Source organism: Rhyacophila brunnea, unplaced genomic scaffold, assembly GCF_057557595.1.
Source record: "Rhyacophila brunnea isolate RB1 unplaced genomic scaffold, BYU_Rbru_1.0 scaffold_22, whole genome shotgun sequence".
NCBI lineage: Eukaryota > Metazoa > Arthropoda > Insecta > Trichoptera > Rhyacophilidae > Rhyacophila > Rhyacophila brunnea.
The window spans coordinates 22,140,233-22,161,751 of NW_028232882.1; the positions used below are offsets into that span (position 1 = coordinate 22,140,233).

At 32.7% G+C, this 21,519-nt stretch overlaps 1 protein-coding gene across 2 annotated transcripts in view; it reads left to right on the forward strand.

Moving 5' to 3' along the window:
• Window positions 1–613: 613 nt before the first annotated feature.
• The window catches only part of LOC147070217 (UNC93-like protein MFSD11), a 74,813-nt gene continuing 53,907 nt past the window's right edge, over window positions 614–21,519 (forward strand). Inside the window, exon 1 of one of the 2 annotated variants that reach the window (XM_085949697.1) lies at window positions 614–740. Coding sequence is in view for 1 of the 2 variants with exons in the window: in XM_085949696.1 (XP_085805822.1) it covers window positions 872–964 (93 nt within the window). In the remaining variant the exon portion in view is untranslated. Of the gene's footprint in view, window positions 741–786; window positions 965–21,519 lie in introns of those variants that run through there. The other variant, XM_085949696.1, reaches the window with a different exon arrangement.

Genomic DNA, 21,519 nt, shown 5'->3' on the forward strand with positions numbered 1-21,519 from the left:
CCAAATGAAGGAGATATGGGGCCCAGCCCCGGAGCTCCATCCAAATGTAAAAAGCAATACACCAAGAAGAAGAAGAGACAATATTAGTGTATTTGAAGGTTGCAACACACATTGCACGTCTATAATGTGTGGTTCATTTTCGTAGGACACTACACATTCAAAACCCTGGGGTATAACCTATCGGAATTCTATTTATTAATCTGTTCTGTGCATGCACCATTCCGAGTACCCATTTTAATAGTCAATTTAATATTAAATGTCTTTATCTTTTTGAATTTGTCTATGATAATGTAAGACAAAGCAATCTTGCATAATGAATGATAAACGTATCATGATCCCGAAAGGTGATTATGGAGGTTCATTCTTGTGGAAGACAATTTTATAATAACTGATAAAAAATTCACATTTCTTAGTTATATATTTAAATGAATTCATAATATTTATCTAAGTATATTTATTGAATTTCTCCGGTAAATACCTACGCCGGCTGTGGATCGGCTCGATGGCTAGACAGTATTAAATCTCGCGGGATTCGGTCACATCCCGGACTGGTTGTGGTTGTAGGGTGAAACTGGATGTGGGTGTTGCCACGCCTACTAAAAACTGCATTCGTGTGTTCAATCGTGACAGCGGCCGCTCAACCAAAAGTGTAACATAGTGCGAACTGCGAGTGCGACCTCGTAAGATTCGTGGGTCCTTCGGTTGATAAACCTGCCGCATTCCGTAGATTGCACCGAGTTGTAAGTTGTAAAAGTAACATGAATATTATTTTTCAATCATAGTTTTAGTCTGATTATAGCGACTGTGCCGTTCGGTTGTGAGCCAGTGTTTGGTGTTTGTAATAATATTATTGTTATTAAATTCGTTTACAATGGCTATCGAGAAGCGATTTTTAAATGTCATATTACTCGGTTTCGGGTTTATGTTCGTTTTCACGGCGTTCCAAACAATGGGCAATATTGAGGTGTGTTTCTATCCATATTTACAGTCTATTTTGACATTTCACTTTATTTTTGACGTTTCTAGTGTTCCTAGATTGTCTATTGATTTGTATTTTGCACGTGCTGTTTTACGTCAAAATGACGTTTCACTGTAAACATTGATTTTTATTTGAGTAATTATTTTGTAGCCACAATTGTCATTATCACACATGATTGTAGTCTTTTATTTATTACGAAATATAAATTATTTGCATTATCATTTCAACAGCATGCATCAGTTAAGTCATTAACACATTTATTTTCTCGATTCGATGATTGTACGATTTTTATGCCACCATGAATCGAAATATCATGACCTGTATGTACTTATTTCTTTGTTAGATATTGAAACTAGACTAATAAAATAAATGTCCTCTTCTACTGTATATACGTAATATTTATAATACTTTAATTGAAATCGTAGTAAACTTACATAAAATGGGCGATCAAAATATTGGGTTCTTGTCTGTTTAGTGGAAGCCAGCTGCAAACAAATTTTGTAAATAGCCGATATACTGGATTATTTGTTAGGTAAGGTTATGTTAAAATTCTGGAATAATTCACGAATTCTTGCAAAAATTACCGCTGTTCCCTCCCGCCTGGGTTTCAGTAAACAGACATGTACGAAATATTGTTTTCTTGTCCCATTTCTCTTACAGCAAAATTAAAATTTATATTTATATGTATACTATATATAGTTTGTCTGGTTTATCGATTGTTTCTGTTCTGTGTATAATATTTTACATATCTGCATTATTCCTTTTCTCTTCTCACAACATGAAAAGATTTGAACAAAATGGCACTGAAATCAGTGAAATCACTAATACTCTATATAATAATCTATGACTGTGTTATTTGTATAGGTACCCATGTTATATTTGATCTCAATCGTACCTATATAGTAGTCACAACGTGCGAAGTATTCAATATTATTAAAATTTCTTAAGTTTCGCTTCTAGATAAAATTCCGCCTTAGGCAAATTCAAAATGCCGCCTCTTACTATTTTTACTACCTAACCATTTAATAAAAATGTGAAATTATAATAATTAATAAAGTACCTAGTCAATATTGTACAATATTTCTCACCGGTTTCTGTGAACATTTTTTATATTCTGTCGTACACATTCACTGATTTTTACATAATATAGACTACATACTCAACTTTCTTAGCGCTGCAGGCGAAAAAAAACTCATATCCACGGAACGTACTCTCAAGATTTCGTTGTTGGGGTAGTATTCACATTCGCGGTTTATTTTGCCGCCCCTTAGATGTACCACACACAACCGGTGCACTGAATTTAAATTTCAAATCCATTTTTTCAGTTCAAGACGTTTACAACATTAATGACACATATAAAAAATAAGAATATAATTATTATCACAGTGAACAACGAGATAATGCATTTATAAATAAACAGTGTAACAACTAAGTTTTTTTAAATATATGTATGATAGATAAGTACAAGGAAGTTCAACGAGTGAGCCAATTATTATATCATTTAAGAAAAAGTTAGCATGAATTGCCAACCCCTTCGAGAGGTCACTGTCCTCGTGTATTAATTTTATTCTTGCACAAAAATATTGCATGGTCAGTGCCGTGCGCAGTGTTGGGTCAGAGGGTGAAAACTATCCCCATGACTATTTCTATGCTTCATTTTTGCGATACGTAAAAAAACTTTCCCAGACCTAAAAACTTTATTATCTATGCTAGAAACAAAATAATATGATCAATTTCCGATAGATCCGATATCCGGTAATTACATACCTACCAAAAAAGGCAGCCACCGTGATTGCTTTTATGAATATGTGATGTTGGTGCCCACTTATGATTCATTGATCTTAGATTAAAATTGAAAAACAATATAATATAATATAGAAAATGAAAAAAAAATTCAAATCTTTCCTTTGTGTAGCTTAAACTATTTTGTAATGTACGGTATTTGTTCGGATTCTTTAATAAACGCGGCTCTGGGGATTGAACGAATACAAGTGCCTTCTTCTTATTGTGCCATCCCCTAGCGGAGGTCGGCCACCATCAAGGCGATCTTATCTTTGTCGTCTGCAACCCGGAACAGTTCGGTGGAGCTGCACTCGTACCAATCACGGAGGTTCTTAAGCCACGAAATGCGGCGCCGTCCTCTGCTACGCTTCCCATTGATCTTTCCTTGAATGACAAGTTGAGGAATGCTGTATTTTTGTCCTTTCATAATGTGGCCGAGGTATTGTAGTTTCCTGGTTTTGATACTACGTAGAACTTCTCGGTCCTTCCCCATTCGATTGAGAACTTCAACATTTGTCACCCGGTCAGTCCAAGGAATTTTGAGGATGCGTCTATACAGCCTCCTCAAGTCTCCGTGACATCTCTTGGTTTAGCGTCCATACTTCCAGCCAGGTTGCTTCCAGCCAAGTGCCAACCAGGTTCAAATTGATTACAACTACCTCAAAAGATAAATATGCAATTACTATTAATTGTAAACCATATATTTATACCTGTATTCAACATTCCGTAAAAGAGTCTTGTTCTTATTTATTGATATTTTTTATGTTGTAATGTTTCTAATACTATCTACGATATTTGAGTTATTTATATTGATAGCTGTTTCGTGCTATTTAACTCATCTTCAGATCGATCCAAAGATAATTGTTTTTAGTGTTTTGAGGAGGGAAAGTCGGGTCACACCATTCAAATTACATACGTTGCCATGAAAATAATTTTACACCATGTACACGAAATATGGAATGTAATATAATGTTAGCACTAAAATGCTTATGACTTTTCATAAATATTTTACACATATAAGTATAGCTATGTGATGGTATTCTACCCCTAAATAATTTTTAAATTGTGTATTATTTGTATTCGTTTAATCTTCGTCCCCATAATGTCCTACAACAATGGAACAATAATAAACAAGTAAGTGTGATTTAATCATATCGATTTGACAGTTTAGATATCAAAGTTATATAGCTCTAAGGATAGAAAAAGTAGAATTTTGGTAAAAAAAAAAACTTTTCATGGCGCCTTTTTGGTAGTTTTAACCTGCTGGTAAGAAATCCTGTGCACGCTACTGGACATGATTATTAAGTATGTATACATTTAGCTGTATTATTTTTACTAATGACAATACTTGATAATTAATTATCTTTTATATCCATGATATTGCGGTATTTTTCCGATCGTTCGACATCAACCCAACGGAATATTTTATTCATACTTATGTGTTTTGTGCTGACCTGTCACCGGAATCATTTAAAATATCAACCAAGCAATTAACGGGGAAAACATTCATTTAATTACCTGCCTGAAAGTTCGGATCGTTTTCATATTGGACACTCCAAGATGCCAAGTTGGACGCGATGGCGGTTGTCATTGAAACGCAGGAGGCGCTCACGTCATTAGGAAGTTTCTAAACAGATGTATATTTTACAAAATCTGAGGTTTTTGTGCATAAAAACCATTTCAACACAACGTTACTCTATTGCTGTACTTTAAAGATTCATTTGCGGCTTGTTGTAGCACATTATTAAAACACAATCAAACTTTTCAATTAACACATTTAAATAACACTTTAATTATATCTAATAGCCAACGACTCCAAACGCGCCAGTCGCCGTGTTATCATTAAATGAGTTAATGGCAGAAGAGGGCCTCCAAATCTGTCATAAAATACCTACAAATATAATACATTATATTAGATACGTATGTACAATAATATCGTCAGTCTATGTTATAAAACTTCCATTATTTTAAATAATGATATTTTTAATTGAATACGCCTGACTTATTGAGTACTTCTGTGTACGATTATTTTGCCCATAAACTGTCCAACCATTTCAAAAATTAATCCACAAAATGCATTTCAAACTAAATCGTCTCCATGCCATGGAAAAAATGTAAACCCTAAATTTAATATTAGGAAGCGACATTTTGTTGAAAGTTTGTTTTTTGTTTTAGTTTTTGAATTTCGAACGTTTTTTACCGTCTCCCTAAAAATATTGTTTTTGGATTAGTGAAGAGTTTTTCTTCTCTTAAAAAGAATTGCCATAAAGAATTCTGTAAACGTGTAAAATCTGCCCGAATCGGAAATTTCAGTGTCCATAATAATTTAAAAATATACGCTATTATTCTTACTACCCATTTTTGATTGGCATTTTCGTTAACATCCTGAATATTACATAATTAATTTGATTTTTTATCTTTATTGTTATTGTATTACTTATAATTAAATATACAAGTCTTATATTCTGATTTGAGTAGGTACATCATTGTATTTTTTTGGAAAATTTACAATGAACTAGAATAAAGCTATCAAACTACAAGATGCATAATATACATAGAAATTTTCCACTAAAAATTAATGATATTTTAATTACAATAATTACTAACTAAATTCCAGGTCACTTTTTAAACCGAATGTAAACATTTTGTACTGGTTTTTTCTAGAAAATCCATTGAACTAAATTTTTAATTATGGCGGTACTTAATTAATTGTATTATTTTCTATTCAATTGCAATTAAATAATCGACATTTCAGTAAAATCCTATTATTGAAACTGTGCATTATCTAGTGCAACAGCGCGGTATTTATTTGCGTTACAAAATGCGAGTAAGAAAAAATCTATCACAAAACGGCCTTTCAAAATAGACATTCCTATTTTGTGCTAATAATAATTGTTGTTATTATACACCAGCAGTGGCGAACTAATGCATTTTAAGACCCCACCGCTCCATTTCACCACTATATATTATAATAATTAAAGTGGGATAAGTCAGCCTATTAAATTATTATGTATATTTTACAACGTTTTTATTAGCTCGTATTCTTATTTGTCCGGTGGCTGTTTATCCAGTACAAATCTTGCAATCGATTTTTAACTAACTTCCCGACTAGCTAGACATAGAATAGGTATATCAGAACACGATGCCAATGCATTCTTTTAATACTTTTAGCCATCTTTAAGCATAATTGAATTCATTTTCAGTTAATTCTGTTTTGTATCGAAATTTATTTCAGAAAAATCCGTAAAAAGTAAAAGACTATTATTGGTTGCTAAGGGGGTGGTCATAGCAACTAAATTATTAATATATATGTGCGTTACTAAGGAGATCAAAATGACATTTCAGTATTCTATATTTGTTTGTTTGTTTGTTTTTTATTTACTTCATATCAAGTACAAGTTTGAGCATATTGAGCATAAATTCAACAGAAAATTTAAAGTGTTGTATTTAAAAAGTTCTTTTTATCTTGTAATTATTTCGTGATAATCTCTCCATGGGTACTAATAATTGATTGCTGTATTTCGAAAACGTCACGAGTCACTATTGTGTTTTAGTCAACATAGTGAAAACTGTCATATATAAAAATAAATAGTGAAAAGTTTTTATGTAACATAATATATTATTTTATAGTATCTACCTACCTAAATGTTCTTTGTTGTTTTCAAAAAACTACAAAATAAATTACCTTACATTTGTGTATTTAAGTAATATGAAGATTTTTGCAACTTATGTCACTCTTTTTTTTAAAATGTGACATGAACGTTTTCGAAATACAGCATTCAATTAAATTGTAGTGTCTGTATGCCTGTCACGCAGAACTGATTATTAAAATATAAATATGAAGGCCAGTCGCCATAGACCTAGGGCTTAAAGCGGAATTCGGCTTATTACTTTATGACGGTCACAACATAAAATGCAAGAAACACAAAGCGCGCTGAGTCTCTTTAAAAATTCCGTTATACAGTTAACGTTATGCGTTAATATAGACGTACTAACTATTGAAAATAACACATTATTTAACACGCGTTAGAGTTTATCCCATGTTTCTCCAAACTCAAAATTGTAACCTTATTACAGCCTCACCCAGAAGGCAACTCGCTTCCTATTATATTTGTATTTCCTGGCCTATCAAAAATTCTCGACCAGTATTGGTGAAACTTACACAGTTTAGTTACATTATTGATACTAATTTAGTAAACTTTTAGTAGACTTTCATCTCGATTCTCGATATCTCAAAAGGAAATTTCTCGAAAATAATGCGCTTGGGACAACACGGGGTGGGGTGCGGGTAGAGAATACTAATTTAGAAATTAAAAATCCTGTCCAGGATTACAATACCTAGTATCAGTAACCTTTATTATAGTCGTGGAACAACTTAATCTTGAGATTGCGCAGATTGCGATTTCTACTACTGCGCACGAATTACATAGAGTAAATTTAATTAATGTTCCCGTTATTATTTCCGAGTGCTGCATGAAGCCTATTGCATCGTTTTCTCTCGCTCGACGTCGCTCTAACCATGTCATATTTTCTATCAAAACTATCGAACTTCACGCTTATGTGGTGTGTTTATAATGTATTAAATTTTTGTTGCGGGCTGCTTGCTACTCAGGGAACTCAGAAATAATGAGAACTGAAATACCTAACGGGTAAGGAGAAGCAGGCAACCGATCTCGAGTAAGGAAGAATACGGGATAAATTTAAACGCGTGTCAAGAATACGTCATACGTCAAATACTGACAACTGCTCTTGGTTTATGCATTGACGCTCATTTAATATTGGTGTATTACACACACTATTGCACGTTTATAATGCGTGGCTCATTTTTGTAGGATACTCACACATGCAAAACCCTGCTTCAAAATTTACTGAATTGGTATATAGCCTATCGGAATTATATTTATTATCTGTTCTGTGTTGCTACTAAACTTTAGCTGGTATTGTATAAATATCAATTAATTATCATGAACAATCATTATCACAATTAATAACAATCATAAATTCAAGGCGGCTCTCGTGGTGCAGTGGGTAAGGCGCTGGCCTTCCACCCGAGAGTTCTGGGTTCGATTCGCGGTCATGACAAAAAAACATTAATGTGTTTTTCTCAAAGCCTGGGTGTTTGTGATTGTTCAAAATTACTAACAACCACCTTGTACGAAAAAGCAATGACATGGTTATTAATAATTCTAAAAAAAAAAATCACAAATTCAAAACTATGTATGTAGCTGTCTTAAAAATATTGTTTTCGATATGTATTAGCGATCAAATATCTATTTTTAATGTATCAAATTATTCAACCGCAATAATAATTTCTCAGCGACTCATATAACGGTAAACAAGTTTACTGTTTAGCTGGATCAGCAGATTGATTGGCGATATGAAATACGGTATCGCAATGGAAAATTAGTCGAATAATCCTTTCCCATAGTATCATATTATATTATGACTGTAATAATAAATAAAATTCACAAGCTACTCGTATTTAACCGCTGACTCGTTCAATATAATTATGTACGGGAATATAATGTTTATTTATTACTTTTGACTGTATAAATAACGAATAATGATTTATCAAAAGGTCACTCGAAGATACGATTTCAGTCTGTTACCATCGAAGTCTCTATATCGCTTCGCCCAACATCTGAGATGCGGACCTCGTATCCGTACCTATCATAAGTTTAGCATTGTAACCTGAACTGCTGTAACATCTATTGTACCAACCATTACGCTGCTAATAAAACTCGCTCCTGCATACATCTTCGACTTCTTCATCATCATCATCATCCTCAACACCATAACCCACACATCGAACACCACAGTGGTAACACCAACACATTGAACAAACTTGTGCCGCAGGCAATATATATTTTTTTATTGAAAAGTTTCAATAGTTTCAGCAGACTTATTCAGATTTCCACGAGGTTGTCGCCTCTGCGCTAATCCACCACTGATTACTAGTATGAAGGTTATCATTTAAAAAGTGTTCAGTGTTGGCTGGTTAACACAAATATTTTCCATTGCTCAATAATAATAAGGTATTTGATATTATCGATGTGCTAGAAAGCCAATCGTTAGTGCAATGTTGTTAGTTGTTGGTTATATTGTTAGCTTTCATTTTTGAGGCGTGCTTTATCGAATATAATATAATCAATTTAACGATGTACGGCAGTAGTTTTATCCCTTTGAATTGTCTGCGTACGAATGTATATTATTATTATTGAACATAAATAACATGAAAACACCTCAGATGTGAAAAGACCTCAGATATATACTTACCTACTAGAAAACATCACATTTGAAAAAAATACGACGCCTGACGGGATTTGAATCCGTATATCCACTGGTATCGCGCCACAACACTCTTCCATAATTACTATAATTTAAACTAGTATTGTACGACAACATCTTCTTGGCTACGCTTCTAGGCACTGCTGTCTACTAAATGGGAGGAGCTTGTTAGTTTATAATGGAATTCCGGGTAAAAATGGGCGTAGCATGTTAGTTCACAGTTTTATTAACACGTAGCCAAAAAGATGTTGTCGTACAATAGGTCCTGCATGAAACGCTTATCAAATTGCGTTATTATGTGACTATCGGTTTTTGTGTTTTTCAATCAAGGAATAGTAATTGCCTTAATTACTAACCGACGCCCGGCTCTCGCCAAATATTTAGTTATAGGTAGTTATGTTATAACGTCTACTTCAACTTGTTAACAATTTTTAATAAACCATTAATAAAATAAACCATTAATAAAATAAACCATTTGAATCGATATTACATATAAACATCAACCGTCAAATAGACTCTCGCCTCTCCGATTCGCAGCATGGTTTTCGACTTAGGCGGTCCACAGTAACAAATCTTATAGTGTATAATAATTTTATTTCAAATTTTATGGATAAGTCAATTCAAGTTGATTCTGTGTACACAGATATTTCCAAGGCATTTGATCGTGTTGATCACGATATTTTATTACGAAAGCTTTGTACATTTGGCGCGTCATATAGTATAATATGTTTTTTTGCTTCTTATTTGAAAAATCGCCGTCAATTTGTTGATTACCATGGGAATGAATCGCGGATTTTTAGAACAAACTCTGGTGTTCCTCAAGGTTCAAATCTTGGCCCAATTTTGTTTTTAATATTTTTTGATGATATTGTCAAAGTTATAACCAATTCTTCTTGTTTGCTATTCGCAGATGATCTTAAACTTTTTCGAACTATTGAAACCCCATTATGCTGTGCGATGTTGCAGTCTGACTTAGATGCTATCTCGCAATGGTCTATCTTAAATAAACTTGAATTCGCTACCTCCAAATGTAATATTATTTCATTCAATCGTTCAAGGCACACCTTATTGTTCCCATACACATTGTCTGGTATAATATTGAGTAGGGTAACGGAGATAAAAGATTTGGGAGTATTGTATGATACAAAGTTCACTTTCAATCAGCATATTCTTAACATCAGTACTAGATCTAGCAAAATGCTTGGTTTTGTTATGAGGGTTTCAAAATCATTCGAAAACGTCCGAGTGCTACGTACATTATACGTATCATTTGTGTTGAGTATTCTTGAATATGCCAGCATTATTTGGAGTCCTAATAGGTTCATGCACACAATTAAGCTGGATCGAGTCCACAATAGATTTCTTAGATTTCTCTACTTAAGAACATACGGGTTCTTTCCTTATGATAATGACAATAAAATGAATTTCCCGACTCGTTTTCTTCTGGGTATGCTATCAATGCAATCCCTGTCTACCCGAAGAGTGATTGTTCTTTTAAAGCATTTCTTTTTACTTCTTCGTGGGTTCATTTACAATCCGCATATACTGGCAAATATTAATTTTCATGTTCCCACCAATATCACGCGCAGCTCCACGGTCTTCAAGATACCTCGTCGCAGGACAGATGTTATGTTTCATGATGCTGTGTATCGTGCAATTAGCTTATTTGATGGCACCATAAAGGTTGATTTGTTTTTTATTAATTATATAATGTTTGTAGACGTTTTAAATAGGATAAATTTATAATTGTATATATTATCATATTTCTTTAATATTTCCACATGCTGTCTTTTCCTCTTTCTTGTCATATTAGTTGTTATTTGTAATTAAGATATTTTTATATATTTGTATGTATTATGTATTATGGCGCATTGGCCAAAAGCTGTAATGCCGTAATACTCTTTTTTATAAATAAATAAATAAATAAATTACTTTTAGTCAACGAATAATTCACAAGATTTGAGAATGTTACATTCCATAATATATTGAATATGCATAACTTCTACAATACACTAATATTAATAATATAATAGATATTAGTACACGCACACATTTTTACTCCGGGATGATTAGAAAGTTTTCATCAAAAAGCACATCTTAATCCCTAGGGCAGTGTTTCCGAACCTTTTTTGTTTTGCGGAACCCTTGGAAGATTTCGTAATATTCCGGTATATATGGTTGTAAGATTTATAGCAGTAATTCTCAAGTATTACTAGTTCCGTTAGAATTTGCAAACGCTACAACTAGAAACTCATTTGGCAATAGAGTAAATAATTACAAGATGAAAAGAACTTTTTATACACAACGTTTTTAAATTTTCCGTTGAATTATTATGCTCAATATGCTCACACTTGTACTTGAAGTAAATATAAAACAAACAAACAAATATAGAATCCTGAAATGTCATTTTGACATTTAATTTTGATTTCCATAGTAACGCACGTATATATTAATAATTTAGTTGCTAGGACCACCAGCAACCAATAATAGTCTTATACTTTTTACGGATTTTTCTGAAATAACTTTCCATACAAAACGGAATTAACTGAAAATGAATTCAATCCTGCTTAAAGATGGCTAAAAGTATTAAAAGAATGCATTGGCATCGTGTTCTGATATATTCTAAAAGTTTCAAATGTCTAGTTAGTCGTGAAGTTAGTTAAAAATCGATTGCAAGATTTGTAACGGACAAATAAGAATACGAGCTAATAAAAACGTTGTCAAAATGGTCTGACTTGAGCTATTTTTAGACAATTAGTATTTTAAGTTAAAGTAAAAACCCAGGTAATAAAAGTAAAAATTTAAATGTCAATATCTAATGAATGTCGTCGCCTACTACGCACGGTTCATTCTGTTTTATTACAATTTACATGATAACGTTACAGTATCGCACAATAATGATTTATTTCTATACTATGTGTTGTTAAGTGTGTTCATTGTACTTCGATAATAGCAGTGGGTCTATTCTATACTTATCGACCACTAAAGTGTTAAATATTATCAATAGGGTAGGTTTGTATCAAAATATTAGCACTTATTCTCGGTGGCCGCGTGGCTTAAGCGTTGGACTATCACGTCGTGGGTCTCAGGTTCGAATCCTGGGCCTGGCAAGTACACATATTGTTTTTCAATTTGTGTGTGAGTCAGGGTATGGACCTAATAGGTTGAGCAAGTGGCTGACATCCATTACTCGTAAAAAACAAAATCTCTTAATACAAACCTCTGCTCATAATATGATCATATTAGGATCGGACATGGTCGGGGGGTAACAATTACAATAAAAACCAACGTATTGTAATTGTTACAATAAGTGCTAATACTTTGATACAAACTTACCCTAAGTTTGATACTATTTATCACTTTAGCGGTTAATTGCAGATCGCGTTATTTTTTTTTTAAAATAGCCATAAGTCATAAGAAAGGTTTTAAGTTGTACTTTCCTTTGAGAATTCGTATTTTTTTTCGAATTCTCGCGGAATCTCTAACATGGCTCGTAGAACCCTGGTTGGGAATCACTGCAGGGCTAATCTAACCTCACACCAAATTGATAAGTTATGAGTTCATTGTCCGTAGCACGTTTATGCTTACACTGTATCGAATGAAACATAATATTGTGATTGACATTTTATACCAACTATTCACTTTTTAAAGCTTTATAAAATATCTATGAAATGAAATAAATATATTAATTATATATGTACCTCAGAACCAAATTGTTTTAAGTCATGTTTGACCCAACATGCGTGAAGTACAGATTTTTAATATAAATTTAATACACAAAATAAAATAGGCACTAAGTACCCGACAACCGGAAAAAAATGAGTATTCAGAAATTTTCTATGTGCCATTGCCAATATCCTAAATACATGTCTAAGTGACAAAAATATATTAGAACTTCTGTGGATTCAAGGATGTCTTTGGGTGTAAAAGGCAGCGTCATTATTTTAAAAATAGGCACAAAGTGCCGTTTGGTTAATATGTGTCATGAGACTTATTTAGATATAAAGTGTGGTACTTAGTGCTTTTGTAAAGAATTAGTGTTGCGATGTAGTGCTATTCTAAAATATCGTTGTTCAAAGGTGTTTTTCTTACAATGTTTAATTATAATTGTATTTTTCTTCTTATAAAGACATTAAGATTGTTTGTTAAATCTATTAAGAAGCTAATAAAACAGTGCTTTTACCCGTATATCTCAGATTCAGCTTTTCTTTGCCGTGCCTATTTTATTACTTATATGTATTTAATTATATCTGTCTGGCACAATTCATATCTTGAATTTATTCAACATAAACTTGAAACATATAACAGAAACTTGAAATTATTTTAAAACAATAAAACTATTAGTAAGTACCTACATTAACATTAGGGGTATAAAAAGTGTTATTTTTCGACTTACGAGTAAGTTAATCTGGTTCTCAGGTACAGATACATAATATATTAGTTTGAGGCTCCAAGCAGTAAACGTGCGATATTCGCCTGTAATATCGTCTGATTAAAAAAAAACTAGCAACCCTATTTAGATTTTTGATTTCCATGAAACGATAATTAATATTGTAATTATTCTATATGTAAAATGCACATTTGCACGCCCCGAGCGTAGCTCGTTTAAAGGCAAGATAACTTTTATTAGGTATACAATTTGCACTGACTGGTAGAGAAGTGTGACGAATTATCTGTCATAAAAAATCACTATGGTATGTTCCGACGTGTTCAGCATTTACGACTCTCATATAATAAGGTTAAATTTGTGTATAGAACCACTCCATCTGTTTATTTAACTTAATCTGAGGTGTCAGTTAATAATGAATGGATTGTAATGACTAATGAATGAACGACATCGGTCTCGATGGGTGTTAAATTATGTGGATTAAATGCTGTATTAGAATTAATATTTATTTAAATTCGTTTTTTTAATGTTTAAAATTTACACGTAATCCTTGGAGTATTAAACTTGTGTTGCTCGATTGAAACTATGTAGTTCACTAGATTATCTGACATTTAATAGTTAATTATTCACGGTGCGATAACATAACAACTTCTTTCTGTATAAATGTCCATAATAGAAACTATCATGTTATTATCCTGCTGCCACTCACGTCCAACATATACAGAGCCTACACGTCAACATGGCTAAATGGTCGAATCCTCAAAGTCAACAACTTTTCTCTTAAATACTTAACATAAATATTATTCACATTAATGGTCAATTCTTGATTGAAAGTCATTATATTTTCCTTCTTTTTTTGTGCTATTTATTAAATAAATGTTAGATATCACTATTTTAATCTCCTTGTTAGGCGTGCTCTGTAAAGAGTCTAATTTTTGTTAGAACCTTTCGTTTGAACTACTGGTACTTTTGGATTCTTCAGCCGAGAGATACGTCTTGTTTTGTTGTATATCTTTCCCTATATAATTTTCCTCCAGGTGTCTGCGACGGTTGTTCCAGCATCCTCGTTGACACCCTCCAATCACCGAAGTCTGACCTGTTGTCTACTACAGATATATTTTGTTTTAGTTGACAATGATAAAATAACTTTTTGGACTACATGTAATGTTTCATACAATATATCGTTTTAATGGCTGATGCAGGAATTTTAAATCAGATAAAAATCTCAAATTTTTAAGACGAAACAATCTCGAGTATGGAAGAATATGGGATAAATTTAAACGCGTGGCAAGAATACGTCGTCATTCAAAGCTTGCCCTTCGTTCTGACAACTGCTCTCTGTTTATGCACTGACGCTTATTCAATGTTTCATTTTCGTAGGACACTCACTCATTCAAACCCCTGCTTCAAAATGTAGTGCATTGGCGTATAGCCTATCTGACTTCAATTTGTTAATCTGTTCAGTGATTATATCTAAATATTATTTACATAATTTCAAGGTCAACGTTACTTTCCATGAACTTCATTACTTGCCTAATAAATTTATTTTAATTTTTACCCTGGAATTTTACCATTTTAATGCTAGCCATTTTACACGTCGTTTACTGATTTCATTGCCAATAACAATATGATAATAATTTTAATCTCTGATTATAATATTGTATTGATTATTTTAAAGAAGATTCATCCTTGCCAAAGATTAATTTAGAATGCGATAATAATGGAAATTGAGATTTGTATGTTATTTAAAATATTAGTAAAATCAGAATTGATAATAAATATCTATAATTATATTATTATCTGCGCTGTTATATATTATTATTATTATCATTGTGTTGAATATTATATTATTTCGTACTATTATAATTATATCTTGATTATATCCAACTGTTTAAACATAATATTCACAATTTTATAGATAATAAATTTAAATAATGTTGTCAAAGATGCTAGACCTATTTGCTTAAATATTTGCGAGAGCAATACAAAATTATTCTGTAATTTCTGTAGTCTACGTCGCAGAAGAGAAACACCATATTGGACTTACGGTACAAACTTATCTGAAGAATGTAATGGGGGAGCCACTGTCGAAAACTACCCAATCAAGACTCGTAACTGAACAAAATCTGACGTTCGAATGAAATTTTCAAAATAGCGTCCTATGGTAGTTTGTAGTTCCATTTTTGACCATTCTACAGATAAGTTTGAAGGTCTGTAGCAATGTTTTATATCGATGATTTTTTGTATTTCTTGATAACCTGGATGATTTAGGTAAGTACTTATAGATATCATTATAAAAGTAAATCACATGTACATATGATACTTCTTTTAATCGTGTCGCTTATACTACCATTGTTAGGGGCGTATGCATAGTAATTAATAGGTACATATTTAAATATGCCGGTTTAATCCCCAGTGGATTTTCGAATAAATAGTGAATAGTAATTAACGAGTTGCGCGGCTAGTATGCGCAGTTGCACATTTATAGGTAAATCAATTAACATTGGCACCATTATATTGAAATCGTTTTCTGCAATGCCTGCTTCAATGCTAGTAAACAATACCATTGCAAACTGCTTTTACCGTGCATATAGTGCCACTTTATACTGAACACTGAAAGAAACTAACAGTGTTGTCAAATAATTACCCGTTGTAAATTACCAATTATCTACGCAAACACCAACCAACAGGGAATGAATAATTTGCAAGCATTTAATTGATAGAAAACTTCATGAATACTATTAATGAACACGGAAAGCGTGTTGCCATTACAACAATAAATACAAATAATGCTGGGAATATTAAATTTATCCGCGGTGCGTGCCTTTACATTTAATACTCTAATAAAGTAGTCATTTATAATTATTTTAAGTGTTTATAAATATTTATATTGTGCAATTTTCATACTATTAGATACCATTGTATTTCAATTAAAAAATATTTTAATAATTTTCGAAACTTGTTATTTTAAAACTATTTTGACCGTGAAAAACGACGTTTCCGTGTTATTGTCAGTTTTAGTCGAAAGGCGTTAATGCCTAATCGTTATAAGTTAATTTTATATACCACCAGCATTATTTGCATCAGGCCCTTTTACTACCTACCTACTAGAAATAATAATACACTGAATAAAATGTATAATTCAATATTAGGTACTAGATAATGTCTAGCGCATTTGACTATGTCGTAGTATTATTTCATTTGTGGTTTATTGCGTCATCCAATCAACATTGTTAGCCGGACTCGTGTCTATGTTTTGCTCAAAGTAGTTTCTCAACAATACTTTTACTTTTCTAATGTCTGCTTGCATTTGTTTATTATAAAATCAACAGACGGTACGTAGTTTGAAAACGAAATCGACAGGGTGACATTTTCGCTTCTCAGTACACATAATAATTACTGTGACTTATTGATTATTAATATTAAGCCATGGTCTCGGAATATCACTACTCATTTGTTTTATTTTTTTTTGATGATTTCCGTCCCTAGATAAAATGCCGCCCCTAGGCAGCGCCAAAATGCCGCACCATGTTTCTATACAGTATTTTTATGAGTCCATCCTTTCATGAGTCCAATATCTAAAAAATGTGTTGCATTGATACATTACTAAGAATCAGACTGTAATTATTATTCGCAAATATGCACGTGTCATTTCTGGTCACCAACGACGTCGAAGGGCAACGGAAGTAAACTAATATCGCGCACCCGACAAAACCAGTGAGCTGAATTTTTTAATGGAAAGATATCTTCATTATTACTAAGTTTTGGTAGCTATTTATATACCTATATTCCAAATGATTCTCCTCGATTTGCCGCCCTCCTTCGAGTAACTGCCGCCCCCAAGCGACGCTCAATCTGCCTACCCCCACGGAACGTCACTGGCAACTCGCTGTCATATTGCCTCTTCTCATCTAGAAGAGGATCCGCCGATCAGGTCCTCACTCAAATTCTGTTAAAGAACTTATTTTGCCAACCTCTTTTACTCACCGCCAGGGCACCTTTCAATTCGTCGACATTCTCAAAGATATCCGCAATTCGCAGCTGTACTCTGTCGTTCATATTCATCTCAGAGCTGCGAATCGCTTCTTCTCATGAGGACATCAAATCTTTTACCAATTATGATCAGTTCTATGTAACGTGGATGTATCATTTTTGAGAATATTACTTATAATGTCCTTCTCTACAATATAACAGTGGCGAGGGGTGGAGGTAGATATACTAATATTCGCAACTAGGACTTTAGGTATATAAATAAAAAAGCCTTTTTATTTCTTACAAACAAAAGTAAATGACTATATCTAATGAATATATATATATATAACCTATGAATATATCTATTATGTATATATATATATCAATCTATGGTTGTATTATCTATTTATTTTCTAGTTTATATAATATCAATTATTATTATTTTTTATATTTTTGTATAATATATATATATATTAAGATTTTTTATTTTTGTATGTAATACTATTAGATAATGTTTATAAATTGAACAATGGTATGTAATTAGTTTGTTTTGGTTTGTAAGAACCCCTCTTCGGGTGAAGGCTTCCTCCAAAGTGTTAATCTCTGGCCTCTCTGGTTTCTTTCTCCATACCCGCTTGATTTCGTAGCTAAGTATTCGTCTTGTCTGGGTTGGCCTATTGGAGTTTAGGTATACCTATTGTTAATTTCGATAGGCAGTCTTCGCCACTGAGGTATATCACATTCATTTACAAATAATAATTAAACCCGTATCAATAGTATACACTCACATACTAGACCTATTTACGAGACCCATGACCCGCGTAATCTATTTAAATTTTCCCTCCTAGGGTCCAACGGTACTTACTGATTATGTATAATACTGTGTTATCATTACTGTTTCAGATGTCAGCAGAAATTGTTGTTATCTAAAACCATAGAGATAGATATAACAACAGAGTAGAGGTGTAGTGTCTTTATAATATCTACATCAATCGTTGGAACATTAATTATTCACTGCACAGCAATTTTCGAGTCAAATAATAACAATTTGTTAACCGTTTAAGATTTTCTTATTCTCTGTAAATACAATAGGGGCATTCGCTTTATTTCTCCAATCGACCACTCCCAGCAGTCGCAAGTCACTCTCGCAAAACAATCAAGCCACCGAAGTCGTGATCTTCCCATACCCGTTTTCCTTCTGACCTATTAAACATGAGGCGTTTTGTCTGTGTTCATCCATACGTATCAGTTAAGGCTATACTTCAGCTGGGGCACGGTCTAAAACGATCAGTGACTACGCGACGCGAAGATTGTGCAAATGACGCTTGCAGAGCAAAATATAATTTGTCATAAAAAGTCAACATGCGTCCATTTAATGTTATGTTTATTGTTCTATTATAAATAATAATAATATATTCATTGACATGTTTTCTTTTTCAAGTAAATGGGTAACGTTTTTTAGTCATCTTTACACGATTTAAGAATTAATTCCCCCGTCGCTATCACAAAACAAATTGACGTGTTCACAGCTCGACTTTCGCTCTCCGATTGCCAGCCAGTCCAAAATTTCGTCGCACCTATAGTTGAAAATTATTTGCCGTTTCACTGAAGTACCGTCTTAACTGACCCATCCCAGGAGTCAGGTTTTGATAAATTTGACGACTTCAGGCGTATAAAAGTTCTCGAAGAGGTCGTGAATATAACGACGTTGCAAGATACCATACTCGTCAAGGCCGACTATATTCAGGCCGGGGCACGAAGATGCAAATTTCGATCGCAGTTCTAGTTGTTGCTTATTCTTCGAATGCAATATGGTAAACTGTTTATAGAAAATGATGACTGTTGTAAATTAATTAATTTGAACTAAATATTCAATCGAAAATATTCGTTTACTGCGAACAGGTTATGTGGGGTTTTTTTTTAGAATTATTAATAACCATGTCCTTGCTTTTTCGTACAAGGTGGTTGTTAGTAATTTTGAACAATCACAAACACCCAGGCTTTGAGAAAAACTCATAAATATTGTGTGTCCGACCGGGATCGAACCCAGGAACTCTCGGATGGAAGGCAAGCGCCTTACGCACTGCACCACGAGAGCCGCCCAGGTTATGGTATTGCATTTAAAGATAATCATTCAACTGTCATTATGATGGTAACTCGCTATTCAGTGGACCGGTTTGACTATATAATTGGCCTTGCAGAAGTACTCGTAGATCTACGCTTGATCTACGCTCAAATACATGTAGCATGTGAATCAGTGACAGTTGACGTCTACGTCTACTACCGTAGCACATATTAATACTTTTATCTACAATCTTTTATGTAGGTAGACTGTTTAAAATCTATTCAAGTAAAATGTATGTTGTTGAGGGTATGTACTATTACATTCGAATCTATCGTATCTTACATTTGAAGAATATTTACCGTACCAACTTTAGTAGATATTTTGGAGTATTCAAAAATATATCTTAATCAAAGAACTAATAAATTATAAATAAAGAATAAATAGCAGCAGCCTTATACGCTATCTCTGTTATGGTATTTGAAATTATTTAGCAAACGTTTAAAGCATTGTTAAGTTGGTAAACTACAAATATTAACATCGCTCAGTTGTCATTCCGCCTTTTTTCTTTCTTACACAAAATGGGTGCAATTTGTTTATTTTCATTGTGAATACTTACTCGAGAGCTGTTATAAACAGTTTTACACACATTTTACAGGATTTTTCAATTAAATAATAATGCCAAAGTAGTGTTGGCTGCTTGTCCACTCATGTGTCATTGTGGTGGATTGTTTTTTTATACGCCCTGCAAATCAGCAAATAAATGCAATATAGCAGTAGTGTGAAGTGCTCTCCAAATGAACCCGCGATGGGAAGTCGTTTGTAGTTGATTCAATCACTGGACCAGTGGTCTATTTTTTGCTTAAATTTCGTACATTTACGTTCCATCTCTATAAAAGAAGATTTTTTCCAAAATCTTTGATTTTACTTTTCATAATATCATAATAATGTACAAAGTGTAGCGTCGTTTTCAAATAGAAATAAAATATATTGAAAATAACGTAATAATTGGCAATTCCCAGTCAAAAGTGTTATGCAAAACTCACAGACACACCATTCATAGTGACGTTTATAGATTGTATACAATTTCTAATACCGAATGTTGAGTCAGTATCCGTAGGTGTTATTATTTACATTACATGTTCGTTGACTCCACAGTTGGTGTTAGATATGTTTTAATATACATTATGTAAACAGTCTTTTGAATAAATGATGATAATAAAATTATTAATTTTATTAAACTAGTTAAAATTTTACAGCATTTTAATGTCTACAAATACGAGTTTCACCAAGCGCAATTATATTTTTTTAAATATCTATTTTGATTCAATACATACAAGGAATGTTTGAATAAATTGTTAGATTTCTTTTTTTAAACTATTTTTAAAATAGGAATGATTGTTTATGTGTTCTATTTTTAAAATCACCGTTTTTCTAATATGAAAAATAAAATGCGGTAGTTGCAACATTGTGTACCTAATAATAAAGGCCTAAACTAACATTTTTCTTAGACATTTTTCATTATAATCTTTTAAATAATGATGATTTCTCTTATATTAAGAGTCAGTTTTTGACATGCATACGTGAGTGTTGGTAGCACACATTGGTTAAATACTTTATGCTCAAGACAGAATGGGAGGTCACTTTTAAAGATACTATTACCAACGTATTTAATTTTAATGTTTTGGCCTGACTTGGCCTCTTTCAAACATGAAAGAAGATTCTTGCTTAGAAAGTGATAATAGATCATTTTTCAGAACAATACACAATTTCCTGAATGTTTTAAACAGTACAAAATTGTATATTATTTAATTTAAAGTAGATTTACATGTACTTGTATTCGTTCAATCCTCAGTAACTTAATTAATAACAACTCATAAAGGTAGTCGTTGAAAACGAGAAATCCCGCATTGCAAATTTTTATATTTACGGAATTCTTGTCGAATCTTTTATTTTTTGTCAAAATGTGAAAGTTTTATTAAAATTAGACTGTCAGCCTTAGATAATATCTTTTCAAAATGTCATGGCCACATTTCAACATACCTAACA